The 19,412-nt window shown below is 36.9% G+C and overlaps 1 protein-coding gene across 16 annotated transcripts in view; it reads right to left on the bottom strand.

The window, feature by feature from the left end:
- Window positions 1-19,412, bottom strand: part of Cdc42bpa (CDC42 binding protein kinase alpha) — a 221,175-nt gene that overhangs the window by 162,601 nt on the left and 39,162 nt on the right. For all 16 annotated transcript variants that reach the window (XR_012912113.1, XM_075989294.1, XM_075989300.1 and 13 more), the window contains exon 2: window positions 7,634-7,725. Coding sequence is in view for 15 of the 16 variants with exons in the window: in XM_075989294.1 (XP_075845409.1) it covers window positions 7,634-7,725 (92 nt within the window). In the remaining variant the exon portion in view is untranslated. The remainder of the gene's footprint in view (window positions 1-7,633; window positions 7,726-19,412) is intronic.

Raw genomic sequence — 19,412 nt, 5'->3', positions numbered from 1 at the left:
AATGTGGTACATTTACATAATAGACTCAGCCAGTAAAAGAAAAATAATCATAAGATTAGCAGGCAAATGGATGGAGCTAGAAAAAAAATCATTCTTAGTAAGGTAACCCAGATCCAGAAAAACAAATATGGAATGTACTTGCTTCTATATGAAGGTTAGATGTCAAATCTTTGATAAACAAGCTACAATCCATATAACTACAGAGTTTAGAGTAAGAAATTGAGGGAGGGAGGGATCTATGTAGGAAAGGAAAATAATTCTATTATGGACAGATGAGGGAAAGACAGAAAAGGGAGGATAAAATAGGCAGAAGGGAAGGGGCAAAGGAGAGAATACAGGGAGGCACAGCTAAAAGGGGCCATTTGAGGGGCAGTATGAAAGCAATGCAGTTGAAACTTCCCGATCTATTTACATGTATGAAAATGGTATAAATAAAACTGCTAAATAATGGGAAGAAGGAGCCCCAAGTGGATATCTCTAGTTACCAAATGAAGTGTCCACTGCCAGGAATAGGTTACATCTAATTGAGTTGTTGGCTTAAGGGACCACATGGGAACTCCCAAAGAACCTTGCTATTGCCAAGGCTACTGGTTGCTTTCCACAACTGACAGTAAGGCCCTATTGCTGAAGAAAACACCTAAGAACTTATTGAACATGGAGAAGTTGGACTGGTGCCAGTCTAGAGCCATTGTCCCTACAGATTAGTTTTACATGATCTTTTTTATCTGGATTAGACTTTATTGCATATCTGTACTTCTTTACTGTCCAGGAGGGCTTCTTAAAATAATAAGCGCTTCTTAAAGACTTAAGCTGCAGCATTGCTAGGTCAAATACGGTCTTGCCTGCTTGCTCCACCCAATCCAACATGGTGGAAGAGGTCTGTTCACTGCCTCTGAGCCACGCACACTACCCAATTCCAAGTATGCAGCAGGTCTATGTTGAGTCATTAAGCAGTTTGTAACATGCTGCTTACAAACCCCATGTAAATGCTCAGTCTCCGGAAAGAGCCAGAGTTCATACTGGCAGCACAGCCCAGAAAGTGGGCAGTTTCAAAACAGTGTGTTTTTTTCCCCTGAAATCAGGAAAACCTCTCCTAAAGGAGCCATGCTTCTGCTTGCTTCTATCAAGAAGATCCCACCCAAGAAAATGCTGCTACCAAACCATGCTTAACTCTGTTCTTTTGTGTCTAGAATTCTTTTTTAAGTTTTCTCAGGTTTCTACATGGATTTAGTCAACCATGTTGAAGAGCCAAATTGTTTGTTTCTCAGCTGCCAGGCAGCTCAGATCCGAAATATATAGGCAGCTCAGATCCGAAATACATATTATATTTAAATATATATTATTTAAATCACTGATTGGCCCATTAGCTCTAGCCTCTTATTGGCTAACTCTTATATATTAACTGTTCTTTGTTTGATTTGTTCTATTCTGGTTTGTTTTGGTTTATATTATTACTATTATTCAAATGCCTGTTTTCTAATTAGAGTCAGAAAGGTATGGATTCAGATAGGAGGGAAGATGGAGAGGCTCTCAAAGGAGTTGGGGAGAATTGTAATCAGAACATATTGTGTGAAAAATCTGACTTCAATAAAATAGAAAAAAATAAAATTTAGAACTTCTATAATTTTTAAAGATGGATATGAAATATATATACAGAGAATTAGACATGATTATAAAGTGCACAATGAATGAAAGCCAGATCAAGAAATACAGTCTTGCAGCAAATCAGAAACGCTGCTAGATTGCACTCTAACCCAGGAATACGCCTATACACGCACAGCCCAGAAACACTTCTATGTGCACTACAACCCAGAAATGTTCCTATGTGTGCTACAACTCTACCGTCCCAAAAGAAACAGTCATACCCTTGACTTTGGTGATATGTAGTACTTTCTGTGTTACTTCCTTCACCAAATATATTGTCAAGTTTTAGAACAAGGTTGGTTACTCTAGTCTCAAAGTGAACTGGGAACTGTATCCCTCTATCTAATACCCAACAAAGTTACGTTGATTAAGAGAAATTGCAGATAAATTCTCCTCAAACTGCAAGATTCTTTTATATGACTTTCCTCTTCTATCTTCTGAGGCCTACATATGTTAAATATTTCTACATATATATTTATTAGTGAAGTTTCTCTCATAGTTGTAGTATGTTTCATTACTATTTTAGGTTTATATCATCTTAGGATGATATTGCTATTTGGTGGGAGTTGCCTAACTCATACAATACCCTGAGCAAAATGCCCAGCATAATAGGGGAAGTGTACATATAGTTTACCACATTTGTAAACTGTGTAATTAACTGATGGCAATTCTTCCCTTCTAACTTTCACACTCATAGTATAAACAGTCCAATAAAAGTACAGATATTAATGGGATGTATTAAAATGCAAAATATAACTGCATACATCTACAAAAGATTTAAGTACAACTGCTAAAAGACAGAGTTCAAGCCATAAGAAAGATGACTAAAAGCAGGAACCAAGTACAAGATATGAAATATTGCCTTAAATAAAAGTCCATAATGATGAGCATCAAGAACACGTAGTTACTTTGAATGTGCATGTACCTCCTATAATAATTTTCAAAATCAGGGAATATATACAACTATACGAGAGAAATAAACATGCCTTTAGTCACTGACAGAACTAAACGATGATCAGTAAATCATGGAAAATCTTAATAACAACATTGATTATCTCAATCACACTGCCATTATTAAAACACAGCAAGAAATAAATGTAGAATAAATATTATTTTAAGGACATTGAAGTATTCATTAAGAATAGTTCACATTCTGATAAAAAACAAATTATGAAATTATAGAAAAATCAAGAGCATATTATCTCACTGTATGTAACTCAAACAACCAAACTTTTAAAAGCAAAGAATAACCTCCTGAATAGAAGTTTAAATAGTATTTAGAAATCAATAATAATATAAAATAATCTTTGGAATAGCTTTAATAGTTGCAAAGTCAAAGGCATTAATCCATGAATGTAATTAATAATAAGAAATTTATCTAAAAAATGTCTGTAATACAAAAGGAATTTCTGTAAAACATGAAATTTGCATGGCAAACACATACACACACTCTCTCTTCAACAAAAATCAATGCAGCAAGTACCACAGTACCTAACTTCAAAGTACACTACAGTGCTGTCTTAGAGTTTCTATTGCTGCAGTGGAACACCATGACCAAAAAGAAAGCTGGGAAGGAAAGGATTTATCTGGCTTACATTTCCACATTGTAGTCCATCACTGGGGAAGTAAGGGCAGGAACTTAAGCAGGGCAGAAACCTGGAGGCAGGAGCTGCTGTAGAAGCCATGGAGGTAACTGCTTACTGGCTTGCTTCTCATGACTTTCTCAGTCTGCTTTCTTATAGCACCCAGGACCACCAGCCCAGGGATGGCACCACCCACAATGGGCAGGGCCCCCACACATCAGTCACTAATTAAAAAAATGCCCTACACCTGAACCATATAGAGGCATTTTCTCAATTGAGGTTACCTGCTTTCAGATAACTCTACCTTGTGTCAGATTGACAAAACTAGCTAGGTCAAGTGTCATACTTAACTAATAAAATAATATAGAGACTACAGGGTCTCATGTAGTCCAGACTAGCCTCAAACTCACTAGGTATCCAAGAATGGTACTTAATTCTTGCCTCGCCCTTCCAAGTGTTGGGATTACAAGTGTACGTCATCGTGCTTGGCATTTTATAGGAAGAACTTCTAAAAAGATGAAAGTAGGTAGGATGATGGATTAGAACCTAAAAGCACTTACAGCTTTTGCAGAGGGCTGGGTCCAGTTCCCAGCACCCACATGGAGGTTCACACCCTTCAGTAACTCCAGTTCCAGAGATCCAACATCATCTTTTGACCATTTCAGTAACCATGGTGTACATACATACATGCAGACAAACCATTCACACAATTAAATGAAAAATGTCTTTTTTTTAACAAAAGGAAAATATTAATGATCTTCAGGTTAGGTAAAAAATTCTTAAACACAAAAATCACTAATCATTACAGTTTAATTACTGAATTTAATTTTAATACAAGACCTACCTGGAAAGAAAAAGCCAAACCCACTCTCTGTACATTCATATTCATGAAATCACTGACATCTAGAATATATCAATAATATTCAACTCCTACCTCCCTAATCCAAAAATATATCTTGTCCAAAGGATATCCACATGATATGACACAAAACGTTATTGAATTTTAATAAGACTTAACAGGAAATGCAAAATGGAGTCACAATGAACACCACTACACACCTACCAAAAGTGGCTTAAGTTAGGAAAATGAGACTAGTGAGAAAGTGAGACGAGAGAGTGTAAGTGTGACTCGGTACTTAGAAAATTATGTGGTACTGTCTACTAAAGCTAACTACGCCTACCTTAGGACACAGGAATTTCACTCCTAGATTTATATAAAATATAAATGAATGCTTATATGTCACCAAAGATGTAAGTAAGAATATTTCTGACAGCAATATTCTGAATAGCCAAAAAACATAAGTAATTTTTGTAATCAACAATGCTATTATAAATGAAAAACATATGACATATGATGTGGGATTCCCCTCCGCATGCTATGAATATGTTTTCCTGCCATTGGTTAATAAGGAAGCTGCTTTTGGTCAATGGCTTCACAAAATATAGCTAGACTGGAAAAGATAAAGAGAGAGAGTAGGCAGAATCAGAGAGAATCCATGTATGCCTGCTAAAGCCCACCAGAACCCTCCTGGTAGGCCATGACCTCATGATGAGGCACAGATTAATAGAGATGGGTTAATTTAAGATGTAAGAGTTAGCTAGAAATATTCATAAGCTATTGGCCAAGCAATGATTTAATTAATACAGTTTCTATGCAGTTATTTTGGGTCTGGGCAGCCGGAAATGAACGAGCAGCCTCCATCAACAGGCATATTCATACAAAGAAATATGGTGAGCTAGTTAGTGGAAAACTAGAACGTGGAGCCAGTATGACAGCTCAATGGATAAAGGCATTTGCTGCCAAGTCTGATGAGCTGAGTTTAGTTTCTAGAACCCACATGGTGGAAAGTGAGAAATGACTCTACAGTTGCCCTCCGACCTCCACATGTCCACACGCATGCCATGGCACATCCACACACATACATGCATGCATACGCACACACAGAGAGCAGAGACACACACAGAGATAAAAGCTAAAGAACAGAAGAAAAGAAAAACAAGGCTATGACAGATGAGTATATCATGGAGCACAGACACTAGAAACAAGAATAGACAGTACATAATTCTATTAACATAAAATTGAAAATCAGGTAACATAAATCTATGATAAGAGGGGAGGGCTTACAAGGAATTGGTATTTCACTTAGTAATGAATATACTATTGGGCTATAGGAAACAAACTAAAAGAATTTAGGTAGGTATTTAATATAAAACTAACAGTTAAAATATTTCTACTAACATCAGACTAATGTGTGTCAAAGAGCATCACAGAGATGATAACAAGAACATTCTATAATGATAGAGTTTGTCATTAAAGACGAGATGACTACTTGTTATCAGCATAAATTGAAAGAAATGTAAAAAAAAAAGAAAAAATTCTCTCAGGAAGAAATGGATCAAGAAAAAAATGTCAAGAAAAAAACTGAAAGAAATAAACAAATAAACAAATCCCTTTCTGAGGAAAAGGCAACTCAAGAGAAAACAAAAAAATTAAATAAAAAATTTTAAATAGCTAAATTAATGAATTTAACCTAATAAATTCTAATCATAAAATATATGCTATCTGATCACTTTATAGCTCAAAAGCAAAAACAGAGTCAGAAAATCCTCAAGACCCTTAGAAACATAGATGAACTTCTAAACTCACGGATACAAAACAAAACAAACTGAAAATGTAAAATCACACTGGAAATTGGAGTAAACAATAAAGGAAGCATGACAGCGCTGCTGGGAGGAAAACAGCCTGAATGCACATTCTAAAAGAAGTAGAAACCAATATTCTAAATGCTTACATCAGTAAATTAGAAAAATGGACAGTAGGTTCATACCAAAGAAAATAAATTATTAAAGAGTGGGAATTAATCTAAAACCGCAAAACTAACTAAAGAAGCTAAAAGTCAATTCATTGAAAAACAAAGAAAACTGACCAACTCCCTAACAAGACTAAGAATTAAGAATGAGATCAACCAATGATCATATGAATCAATAACTGATCAATACAATACTAAGTTCTAAAAGTTACATGAGGTGAACAAACCGACACATAATTTTTTAAAACTCCATTGTAAAAATTAAATATATTGACTATTTCAGTCAAACTCCAGGCTTAGAAGGCTTCACCTGTGAGACATGAGACGCATGTAAAAAAAAAAAAAAAAAACCACTTCTCCCAAGAGACCAGCAGCACCAAAACCCCAAAATTTGATAGAGGTATTAGAAGAAAATAACAGGCCAATTTCTGTTCAAAAAAATAGGTGAAAAAAATTAAATATACACATATTTTTTAAAGCATGCCAAATCTACTGATGCAAAGAACAATAATACTTTAGATATAATACTGTAGATAAATGGAATCATTTTATAAAATTAGTTTAACATTTGAAATTAACAAGTGAAGCTCAACACATTAACCAATTAAAGGAGAAAACTGACTGGTGTCTCAACAGATACGATGAAGCATTTTATTAACACTCAACACATTTCATTATTTTAAAAGTAAAATTAATACAATGATTGGCCATGAGGTTAATAAATAAAATTCAGGTAATTGCAATATTTGTATTTTCAACAATTAGAAAATGAAACAAGGCCATTTTAATTAAAATAACCTCAGGAGTACCAGACATCTAGTAAACCGGCTAAAAGATGTGGAATCTTTTGTACTGAATGAAGTTACGATCTTATAAAGTCCTAAATAAAGGAGATATATCTCATGTATATGTATTAGTTGACTCAATCTTAAAATTTCAAGTAATTATTAACTCATCTCCAGTTTTAATGAAATCCTATCCCAAACTTCAGATCTTTCTAGTTTCCTGCTTCCTCTCTTCCTCTCTCTCTGTCTCTCTCTGTGTGTGTGTGTCTGTGTGTGTGTGTGTGTGTGTGTCTGTGTGTGTGTGTGTGTGTGTCTGTGTGTGTGCCTGTTTGTCTGTCTGTCTGGTCTGTCTGTCTGTCTCTGTGTGTGTGTGCATGTGTGTGTGTGTGTGTCTCTGTGTGTGTCTGTGTGTGTGTGTGTGTCTGTGTGTGTGTCTGTTTGTCTGTCTGTCTGGTCTGTCTGTCTGTCTCTCTGTGTGTGCATGTGTGAAAACAAGATTCTAAAGTAATATGAAAACACAGGAAGGAAAATCAGGATCAAGAGGAAGGAACTCTACCAGACACACCCAGACTTCTCAGGAGATGAGGTAGCATGAGATAGTGTGGCCTTGTCACAAGAAGGAAACAGAATAGAAACAAAATTCAGTACACGTGAAGATGTGAAGCATCATAGAAAGCAATCCATTCAAAATGCTTTATTCACAACTTTAATCTATTTTCTGATCAGTCATATCAATTATAACAACAAATAGATATGGCTCACCACTGTATTCTAAAACAATTAGCAAACATTCTATAAACTCATCTCTTACCTCCCCAAAGGCTCCTCGACCAATCACCTTTAATATTTCAAAGTCCTCTCTGTGTAATCGCATTTGTTTCACTTTAGAAGTAAATGGTTTAGCTGAAACAAAAAAAAAACCCATCAGTTACTTTATTAAAGAAATGTGATGCAAATTAGATGTAAAACAGATGAGCATTTCTTAAACAATAAAAATCCAAATTATAATTAAGAACTAAACCAAAGTACCTTCAAAATCTAATTAAACTATAGAAGCATGAAGTAACTACTATAAAAAGTTAATGATTCCTTGCCGGGCGGTGGTGGTGCACGCCTTTAATCCCTGCACTTGGGAGGCAGAGGCAGGCGGATCTCTGTGAGTTCAAGGCCAGCCTGGTCTACAAGAGCTAGTTCCAGGACAGGCTCCAAAGCTACAGAGAAACCCTGTCTCAAAAAACCAAAAAAAAAAAAAGTTAATGATTCCTTATATTTATTTATATATATATACATATATATATACATATATACATATATATATATATATATATATATATATTATAGTTTTTTGTTTGAGACAGGGCTTGGGCTTGTAGCTTACAACTACATGTGTAGCCCAGCTTACAACTTGCTTGCAACTTGCGTGTAGCCCAGGCAAACTTGTAATTCTTCTGCCTCTACTTTAAGAAGTGCTGGGTTACAGGGCCAGGCAGTAGTGGCAAATGCTTTTAATCTCAGCACTAGGGAGGCAGAGACAGGCGGATCTCTGTGAGTTCGTGGCCAGCCTGGTCTACAAGAGCTAGTTCCAGGATAGGCCCTAAAGCTACAGAGAAACCCTGTCTCAAAAAAAAGGTGGGGGCTGGGTATGTGTGCCTTTGTGTGAGCATGCTGCGTGTCTGTGTGTGCAGATGCATGTGTGTATACATGTACAGGTGAAAGGACAACTTTGGGTGTCACAAATGAACTGAATAAGTAGTAAACTGAACTTCAGGAGACAACACTATGTACACAGTCTATTTATGTTAATACTATATGCTCCACAGAATCTGTATACTTGTTTGTCAGATTCTCATTTCTCATCGATAATTCTACAGCATTTATTTGCCTTATGCTTTTATGGAATAAGCTTCTGTGTGGAAAGAACTCTCCTTTGGTTCTTCTTAAGACACCCATCCTTTTAACCTTTGATAAAACATTTTAACAATCATGTGCTCATCAGAATTAAATTTTAGTTACTCTGGTTTTAAAAAGTTTATTTCAATACTGCCAGCTTGTCAAGTTTGTACAAGATGCTAAAGATACTAAGAAGGAAAGAAAAAACAAACAAAACAGATAAATAGATCTTGTCTCTAAATAAGCAAATTATGCAAAAATGGTATTTAAAATTTTTAGTGTGGCTGAATGAAAGTTGCTAATTTTAAGAAAACATTGCACACACTACAAAAAATGGGGGAAATAAAAAATTAACAGGATTCTCTATTATTTAGTAACTAAATGTACCAAATTTTTATTTAAAAATCTGAAACTGCTAAGTGTTAATAAGAATATAATTTACAGGCACAGTAATGTTTAACTGCTGGAACTGTTTGCTGCCTCTGAAGTTCTTATTTTCTGTTTCATGGTCTTAACAGGAAATGCTACTACCTAGGCATTCAGGTCATTAAGACCTGAATGGGGTTTGTATGTTTGTTTGTTTGTTTGTTTGTTTTGGTAAAAACCTTCTTTTGACTTCAATGGTTCTTTCAATACACAACTGAAATTTCTCTGCTTTGATCTCATTTAGAAGTTTTCCTTCTGTGCTCATACACAAATGTTTGTCTATAATTCTCCTTCCTCTGTGTTGTGTGCATCTAGTGTGGCAGCAGTGAGAAGCTCAGCTCATTGACCTCAAGTTGTCATGCAAGTTCCCCGTCCTTTACTGACACTGAAGCATCATCATTCCAGCTTGTTTAAAAATGTGTGGAAAATATCAATAATTTTTTTTTGTTTTTTTCGAGATAGGGTTTCTCTGTGTAGCCCTGGTTGTCCTGAAACTCACTCTGTAGACCAGGCTGTCCTTATAACTCACAGAGATCCACCTGCCTCTGCCTCCCTGGGTGCTGGTATTAAAGGTGTGCGCCATCACCACCCAGCTTCAATAAAACTTTTAAAACACAATACAGACGACCACAACCTCAGGGTCTAGAAAAACATCTTTCATATGTGTCCTTTCAGTGGACTTTTGACAGCTAAGTCATTTAATGTTGTCATATAACCATGTTTCATGTTTTCTAATTCTACAAATGACAACTATGTAATTAGTATATAATTTCTCTGAATTTATGTATTTCATCAAAATTCAAAATTTTATGAAGCAGGTTAGTAATGAAAATTTTTGGTTTCAAAACTCTACCATATGGACAAGGTGGCCAACCCTTACTGGATGGCTAGTACTGGTTTTTAATCATCGATTACTGTTTTATTGTTGAAAGTCTGCAGATTTACTATCATTCTTCCAATTATATGATGTTTACCTGATCCTTTCTAAATGTCTGTGAATCTATTCTGTAGAATACTAAATTGAATTTACAAAAAATGCCAGCAAAGTAAGCAGAGGCTAATTGGCATTAACATCCCCACCTCCAGAAACAAAATAATTAAGTCATTTTTATATAAGCAAGCATTAGAGCAAAATCAAAAGTTCAACTAATCATAGTAATATGATAAACATGTATGTACCCAATAATAAAACCTCAAAATGCATAAAGCCAAAACAGAATAATCAGTTTCCTGGAAAGACATTTTATTTCAAAACTCTGTGTAACTGACACCTCAAACAGACCCTAAAACAACAATATATTTAAATAACATACACATATAGCCCTGTAACTGCTGGACAATATTATCTTCAAACACATTCAATTCTATAGATTTTGGTAATATCAAGTCATAAAACAACTGCCAAGAAAATTCAAAATTCAAAACATGAAAGCCAAATCGTATTATATCATGCCATTAACCATAAATCAATAAAAGATAACCAGAAATGTTGGTAAGCTCTGAAATTAAATGGAAGAAATAAGTAATTAGAAACAACACAAAAAAAGTACTATGTGTCAAATTTTGGGTGGCTATCCAGTGCTTTAAAAAAAATTGATCAAAAGCAAGCCTGAAATAGTCTACTTTTAAAAGGGTAAGTTCCGGAACACAGAACCAGCCTGCACAGCACAGTAAGACCTGTCTGTGCTCCCCACACACACAAATAGAATTCAAAACATAAAGAGAAAGCAAAGTGATTTAAATTGCTTAAATTGAAAATAAGCACATAATAGAAAGGCTTGGAACTGGAGAGGTTCCTCAGTGTCTAAGAACCCGTACTGCCCTTCCATAGGACTCAAACTTAGATCCCACCATCCAAGCTAGGCAGCTCACAACTGCCTGTAATTCCAGCTCCAGGAGTATCAAATACTTCTGGACTCTGAGGGCACTAGCATTCTTAAGCACATACCCACAAACAGATATGCACACGGGCATTCACAAAATATTTTCTTAAAAGTAAGGGCTTAAAAACCTATTAAAAGTGAATTTTTAAAAAATACCACAAATAAGAAATTAGACAAAATTACAATATTACTGAGATTATGGTATGGGAGGTACTTCTGTCTATGCGTTGCTTTTATTGGTTAATGAATAAAGAACTGCTTTGAGCCAAAGGCAGGGAAAAACAGAACTAGGCAGGGAAAGCTAGGCTGTATGCTGGGAGGAAAGAAGGGTGGAGTCAGAGAGAAGCCATGGAGCCACTGGGGATAGATGCTGGGAACTTTTACCCAGTAAGCCATAGCCACGTGGCGATATACATATTAATAGAAATGGGTTAAATTCATATGTAAGAGTTAGCCAATAAGAAGCTAGAGCTAATGGGCCAAGCAGTGATTTGATTAATACAGTTTCTGTGTGATTGTTTCGGTGCTGAGCAGCCGGGAACAAACAAGCAACCTCCCTCCAACAAGATTAAATTAACAAAATTGTCATAAGCAACCTATGTTGTCAAATTTATTGTGACAAACTGTTCTTACAGAGTAGCTAATTGGTTTTCAAAACTGAAAGTCTAAACCATTCAATAAATAAATAAAATAAGTATGTTAGGCTTCCACAAAGAAACCACCAATAGTTAACACCTTTACAAATTCTAGTAAAAAATGTACAAGCCATGACACACTCTGAAGGCACAGAAGAAATCACTGGCACACAGGTATCTCCCAGGAGCAAGAGAATATACAGCATCCAAATTGAAGCTTTCTAATTATCATTCTTCCAGAAGACCCATGGCTCTGGAGAAAGAGCTACAACTAGCACCATGCAGAAGAAAGCGGTGACTCCAAGTGAGGAGCAGTAGCAAGCAATGCAGCAGCACTGTGGACCCTGCACCTGCTCAAGGCAAACCATCAGACTCCTGAGGAAACAAGACTACAAGACAAGTGACTTGTGGAATAACAAGTTTCAAAATAGAACAATGAAAGATGAAAGGATGACACCTGTTGTTCCTAATGAGACAAGCAACTAAATGCAGGGAATAATTATAGACTGGATTCTGAATCAAGACATTAAAAACGGAGGTTGCTGTAAGTATATTGTTGGGACAATAGTTAAATTTCAACATTGGATGAAGAATAAACAAAATTATTATACCAGATAAAATGGCTCAGTGGGTAAGGGCACTCTTCACCAAGCCTGACAACCTAAGTTCAATCCCCAGAAACCACATTGTGGAAAGAAAGAACAGACTCCAGCAAGTTGTCCTCTGACTCCATACAAGCCACTATGGCACATAAATGGAGCGTATGTACACACACACACACACACACACACACACACACACACACAGAAACTGAAAGTAGTTTTTAATTTTTTTCTGAGACAGGGTTTCTCTGTAGCTTTGGAGCCTGTCCTGGAACTAGCTCTTGTAGACCAGGCTGACCTCGAACTCACGGAGATCCACCTGCCTCTGCCTCCCGAGTGCTGGGAATAAAGATGTGCGCCACCACTGCCCAGCATAATTTTTAAATTTTTTAATTATTACAAAATTAAATGTTAGTTGATAATTATACTACAAAGCAATGTAAGATGGTATCTTTATTCTAGGGAAACAGGTGAAGAACTATGTAAAAATACAGGGTCTGAATATCAATAGTTTATCCTTAGAAGGTTCAGCCAAAATAATGTATTCATGTTTGTGTACAGAGAGAATAACGAGCAGCACAAATACAACACAATGTCCAAAACCAAAGCCAAACCGATAAATAATGAAAAGTATATGCAAGTTCAGTAAGCTGTTTTTACAACTTTTAGCCCCTCAATTTTTCTTTTTAAGAAGTCTATAGTTGCTTTACCTGACAAACATCTACACTGTTTGCAATGGCATGTAAATAGTCATTTTGTGGGACATTCCTTCAAAGGGATATTATTCATATGCACATAAGACATGAAGGATCGAGCTACAGACAGATATGAAGGACTCTGCAATGCATACTATTGAGTCTAAGACTGTTTTCAACAACACATCCTGCTCACAAATCTTCAGTAGAGAATAATACATTATCACGGTAATTTTCAAAATATAAAGTTTTAAAATAAGACTTAACATTTATAAAAAGTAAGGAAAGTATTAAGAAATCAAACATACGTGTGAGAAATAAAAATCTGAAATATCAAATAATAGCAAAATTCAAATTCACTGCTCATGCAGTTACAAAATATCACAGTTAATAGAGAAAAAATTCCCCAAGATCAGAATCATGGAAAGAATGCCTGGCTTTGGCCACTTCTATTCAGAATGAGATTACAAGTTAAAGGCTGAGCAAGTAAATCAGAAAAAAATGAATAAATAATGGAAGTTATCTAAACAGGACAGGAGAAAATGTTTGCAGGAGACATGAAAACACTACAGAATACGTACAAAAGTGAAAAGTAAATACAGAAATTCAGCAAAGCTACAGGATATAAAATCAATACACAAAAGTCAGCTGCATTCCATACTTTACATGATCCCATTTTAACAAAATAGACAAAGCCATAAACAAAACAGTAAGTTAGTTGCTGCTTAGGAGCTAATGTTATTTATATGACAACTAATGGATGTAAGGTTTTCTTAGTATGTGGTAAAAAAAAATTAAAAAGCCTAAAATTGAGCTGTGGTGATAATAACAGAACCACAGTAAACACATTAAACTGTACACTTCAAATCAGTGGATTCTGTCAGATGTAAATAATATCTCATTAAAGCTACTTTAACAATCAGTTTGTAAGGCAGGCTAGTGGGACAAGCCTACACAGCTACACAGAGGGCTGAGGATCAAAAGTCTAAGGCTTGCCTGGGCTATAGACTGAGTTCAAGCCAGCCTGGACAATTTAAACTTTGACTCAAGAAGTAAGAGAATGAATGGAGATTTTCTACATGTTTGCAATACATAACCAGAAAATACTTAAGTTACATTTGCAATGAAATAAAAAACAATAAAGCAGCCAAGTGTGGTGGTGTATATCTTTAATCCCAGCATTAGGTAGGCAGAAGTGGGCTGGTCAGTTTGAGTTTGAGGCTAGCCTTGATTATATATAAGAGAGGTTCAGGTCAACCATGTTTACATAGTGAGAACCTGTCTTAAACAAACAAAAACAATAAATTAGTTAGAAGTAAATTTAACAAAAAAGATGAAACACTTGAATACTGAAAAGGGCAAAATGTTGCTTAAAAATTAAATGCAGCCTGAATGAATGAAAAGACAGTCCATATTCTGGACTGAAAAGATTTATTACTGCTAAGATGCAATACACCCAAGCAACTAACTAAGTCAGGACAATACTCACAACACTATAATGGCACTTTTAGTAAAAACAGAAAAATCTATTCTAAAATTTATGAAATCTCAATGTAGATTGACAGCCAAAACAATCTGTAAATGAGAGAAACCTCACATCATAATTTTAAAACTCACTACAAAACTACAATAGTCAAAACAGTATGGTACTGGTATAAAGACATGGAATATATCAAAGAATTCAGAAATATGCAGAATTGATTTCAAAATGAGTGCCAGGACAATCCAAAGAGAAAAAGAAAGTCAATATATTTGAGCATATACATACATTAATAATAGTAATAATGTTTCAAAATAATGTAAATAATGGCTGAAGATGCATGACATTAACCTCTGATCTCCATGTGCACCTGCACACATACATGCACAAGCATAAACACGCATACACACCTCCTTACACACACACACACACACACACACACACACACACACACACACACACACACAATGAACTTAGGTCCTTACTGTGTATCACACACAAAACTAACTTGAAATAAATCAAAGACCTAAAATGAAATAACACGGAGTTGGGTGAGTGGGGAAGGGAGGAGGATCTGAGAGGAGTTGGGAGACGGGAAAGTATGATCAGAATGCACTACATGAAATAAATTTCAATTAAAAAAAATTTAAAGCTGAAAGAATAAAAGTCTTAAAAGAAAACACATAAGAAAATCTGTATTACATCAGATATGACAATAATTTCTTACATAAGAAATAAAATAGCTGTACCAGGAGATCCATCCGGAGGGGTAAGTGAGTGTCTGACTGCTGGCCAGATGCCCCAGGAACAGAACACAGGCACGCTCCAATCCCCTAAACTTTCTGGCCATTCAGTGGGGCTTCTCCCTGGCTACTGCCTTTCTCTACTTATCCTATCCCAGCTTGCCCCCACAAAAGCACTTCCTTCCATCTGCGGGGTCCTTAGATCCACCACCACAGGCTACTTCAGGGTGGAGAGGATCTGAGAGCCAACTCCAGTGCTGAGGGGACCTACGAGAGGACAGACCAAGAAATACCCCTAAGTACACAGTTAGCCACAGCAAAGATTGGACCAAGCCACCAAGACTCTCCTAACAGCATTTAAAGGAAGAGATGGGCAGGCACCAATGCAAGAATTCCTCCAACAATTTGAAAAGCAACCTGATAACACCAGAATCCAGCAAACATACAACAGGAAGACTTGAACACTTTAATCCAGAAGAAGTAGAAGAAACAAACTTTAAACATAACATTATGAAAGTGTTAGAGACCATTAACAGGATGTGAAAAACTCCTTTAAAGAAATGAATGAGAAGCCTAACAAAAAGTTAGAAGAAATGAATAAATCCCTCAAAGATACACAAGGAAACCAGAAAAAGCAATCAAACAGGTAATGGAAACAGTTCAAGACTTGAAAACTGAAATGGAGGCAAAGAAAAAAACAGAAAACGAGAGATGGCAGGATATGGAAAATCTGGGTAAACGAACAGAAACTACAGAGACAAGTATAATCAACATAATACAAGAGACAGAAGAAAGAATCTCAGTTGCTGAAGATACTATAGAGGAAATAAACACACTGATCAAAGAAAACAGCAAATCCAACAAATTCTTAACACAAAACATCCAGGAAATCTGGGACACCATGAAAAGACCAAACTTAGGAATAATAGGGGTAGAAGAAGGAGAAGAATTACAGCTCAAAAGCCCAGAAAATATATTTAACAAAATTTTTTTTAAAAAATTTTATTTATTTATTTATTTATTTATTTATTTATTATGCATACAATATTCTGTCTGTGTGTATGTCTACAGGCCAGAAGAGGGCACCAGACCTCATTACAGATGGTTGTGAGCCACCATGTGGTTGCCGGGAATTGAACTCAGGACCTTTGGAAGAGCAGGAAATGCTCTTAACCACTGAGCCATCTCTCCAGCCCCCTATTTAACAAAATTATAGAAGAAAACTTTCCCAACCTAAAGAAGGATGTTCCTATGAAGATACAAGAAGCATACAGAACACCGAATAGACTGGATCAAAAAAAAAAATCCCCTCACCATACAGTAATCAAAACACAAAACATAGAGAATAAAGAAAAAATATTAAGAGCTACAAAGAAAAAAAGGTCAAGTAACATATAAAGGTAAACCTATCAGAATTACACCTGACTTCTCTATGGAAACCATGAAAGCCAGAAGGTCTTGCATAGATGTGCTAAAGACACTAGGAGACCATGGAAGCAAGCCCAGATTACTATACCCAGCCAAGCTTTCTTTCACCATCAAAGGAGAAAACAAGATATCCCAGGATAAAAACAAATTTAAATAATACACAGCCACAAACCCAACCTTACAGAAAGTAATAGAAGGAAAATCACAACACCCACAATAACTCAGACATCTAACAACCCTCCACTAGCACAACTCAAAGAAGGGAAACACACAAACTCTACCACCAAAACAAAACAAAAAAAAACAGTTAACAACCAGTGGTTATTAATATCACTTAATATCAATTGACTCAATTCACCTATAAAAAGGTGAGAGAATGGATATGAAAACAGGATCCAACATTCTGCTGTTTACAAGAAACACACCTGTAGGGATAAGTCCCGCCCCTTAGGGGGCGTGTTCGCCTCGGGCTAATGTCTGCCTATAAATTTGGCGAGCGTGCTCCGAGCTGTCTCTTCTACTCTCCTGGTCTCCGCGGGAACGGTGGTTCTGTAAGTCTATTTCTACATTAAAACTATATATATTTTTACAAACTGTCTGTATTCGTTTACGCCGCTACATTTTGGCGTCCAACGTCGGGCTATTTTGCCCCCGACTCAAGCGGGTAGCCCGCTAGCTAACACAGCAACCTCCTGGGTGCTGTTTTTCAGTTCGTGACTCCGGCCCCAGTGCCGAGTCCGAGACATACTCGGCCACACAGGCCCATTCTGCCTGCCTTGGCTAAGTTTTACAGCGGAACCCCACTGCCTGAATTAGCGGAAGCTCAAGTACCTGCGGTTTTGCAACAAAAGCTGCCTGCCACAGCGGCAGATTTGGTCTGACACAAAGTGACTTGGCAGGGCAGTGGTGGCGCACGCTTTTGATACCAGCACTTGGGAGGCAAGGGCAGGCGGATCTCTGTGAGTTTGAGGCCGGCCAGGCAGTGGTAGCACACGCCTTTAATCCCAGCACTTGGGAAGCAGAGGCAGACGGATCTCTGTGAGTTTGAGGCCTGCCAGGCAGTGGTAGCACACGCCTTTAATCCCAGCACTTGGGAAGCAGAGGCAGACGGATCTCTGTGAGTTTGAGGCCTGCCAGGCCGTGGTAGTGCACGCCTTTAATCCCAGCACTTGGAAGGCAGAGACAGGCGGATCTCTGTGATTTCGAGGCCAGCCTGGTCTACAAGAGCTAGTTCTAGGACAGGCTCCAAAAACACAGAGACCAACAACTAGCAGGAACCGATCATTGCAGGTAAAAAATTTTTTCTTTTATAAATAAAATGTCTGAACACATTACTGTTCAAGAATTTAACAGTTTTTTTAATTGTACCATGTGGGAGATTTTACAAGAGGTGTCTATCACGCCACCTCTATGGATCCTTCTGGGATTCGTAGTTTTCATTGGCACCAAATGGTTTGATAATAGAAATATGATAAAGTCTTTACGAGACGAATCCAGGATTCTTAAGGCAGAGATAGAACGCTTAAAAACAATTGAGAATGATAACAATCTTCTCAAGAATCAGTTTGAAGTTCTCCAGACTGATAACAATCTTCTCAAGAATCAGTTTGAAGTTCTCCAGACTGATAACAATCTTCTCAAGAATCGGTTTGGAGTTCTCCAGACTGATAACAATCTTCTCGAGAATTGGTTTGAAGTTCTCCAGGCTGATAACAATCTTCTCAAGAATCAGTTTGAGGTTCTCCAGGCTGATGTTAAGGAGAAATTCATTACTATGGAAGAGGGAACAGCTGATTTGGATCGTAAGGTTCAGTCCCTCTCTGTAGGAACTGAAACATTAGTGGCTGATATTAAGGAGAAATTCATTACTATGGAAGAGGGAACAGCTGATTTGGACAATAAGATTCAGTCCCTTTCTGTAGGAAATGAAACATTAACTGAGAGAATCAAAACTGCTGAATGTGACAATCGGATTTTGTCTAAAGCTTATGACAAATTGATGGAAAGAGTGTCAATACAAGAAGGCACAGTTTATGCCATAAAAATTATGTCCAAAGATAAGATGTTATCTCTAACGGACAAACTTCATACTTTAGAATCCTCAATGAAGGCTTTGGAACATAATTCTGGACAGGAGATTCAGACATTGCAGAAGGCAATAGTGAATAGAATTGAAAAGATTGAGGAATTTCTAAATTCTGATGAAGAAGAGCAAAGGGTAGAAGGGCAAATTTTAACTACATCTGTGGGTAAATCTCTCTGGGACAATTTCCACAAAGCTCTACCGACAGCTCTACCTGCCTTTCCAGTAATAACAACAGAGAAGGTGGTTGGTTCCAGAAACCCTAGGGTCATCAAGGAGGATACATGGGAGCCTGTCCGTATGAATGACCTCAAGGAAATTAAACAGGCTGTCATGACTTTTGGGATGCAAGCCTCTTTTGTTAAAGAGATGCTAAGATCTTGGGCCACGACAAACAAAGCAACCCCCTTGGACTGGCTCCAGCTGAGCTCTGCAGTACTTGAGAGTGGACCACAATTGAAATGGCAAAGCTTATTCAGGCAAGAGGCTAAACTCTTAGAACAGCAGGAAAAAGCAAAGGGAATTGACATTTCCCTAGATAAAATTATAGGTGAAGGGCTCTTTTCCGACCCTCAGGAACAAGCTAATTTGGATGAAAACACACTCTCCATGTGTACTACAGCAGCCTTAAGGGCTTGGGACAGGGTACAAGACCCAGGACAGAGAATAGAATCATTTGTCAGAGTTAAACAGGGTCAGAGAGAACCCTTTAGTGACTTTTTACA

The sequence above is a fragment of the Microtus pennsylvanicus genome, chromosome 10, assembly GCF_037038515.1.
Source record: "Microtus pennsylvanicus isolate mMicPen1 chromosome 10, mMicPen1.hap1, whole genome shotgun sequence".
NCBI classification, from domain to species: Eukaryota; Metazoa; Chordata; class Mammalia; order Rodentia; family Cricetidae; genus Microtus; species Microtus pennsylvanicus.
This window is presented reverse-complemented; position numbering and strand designations above follow the sequence as displayed.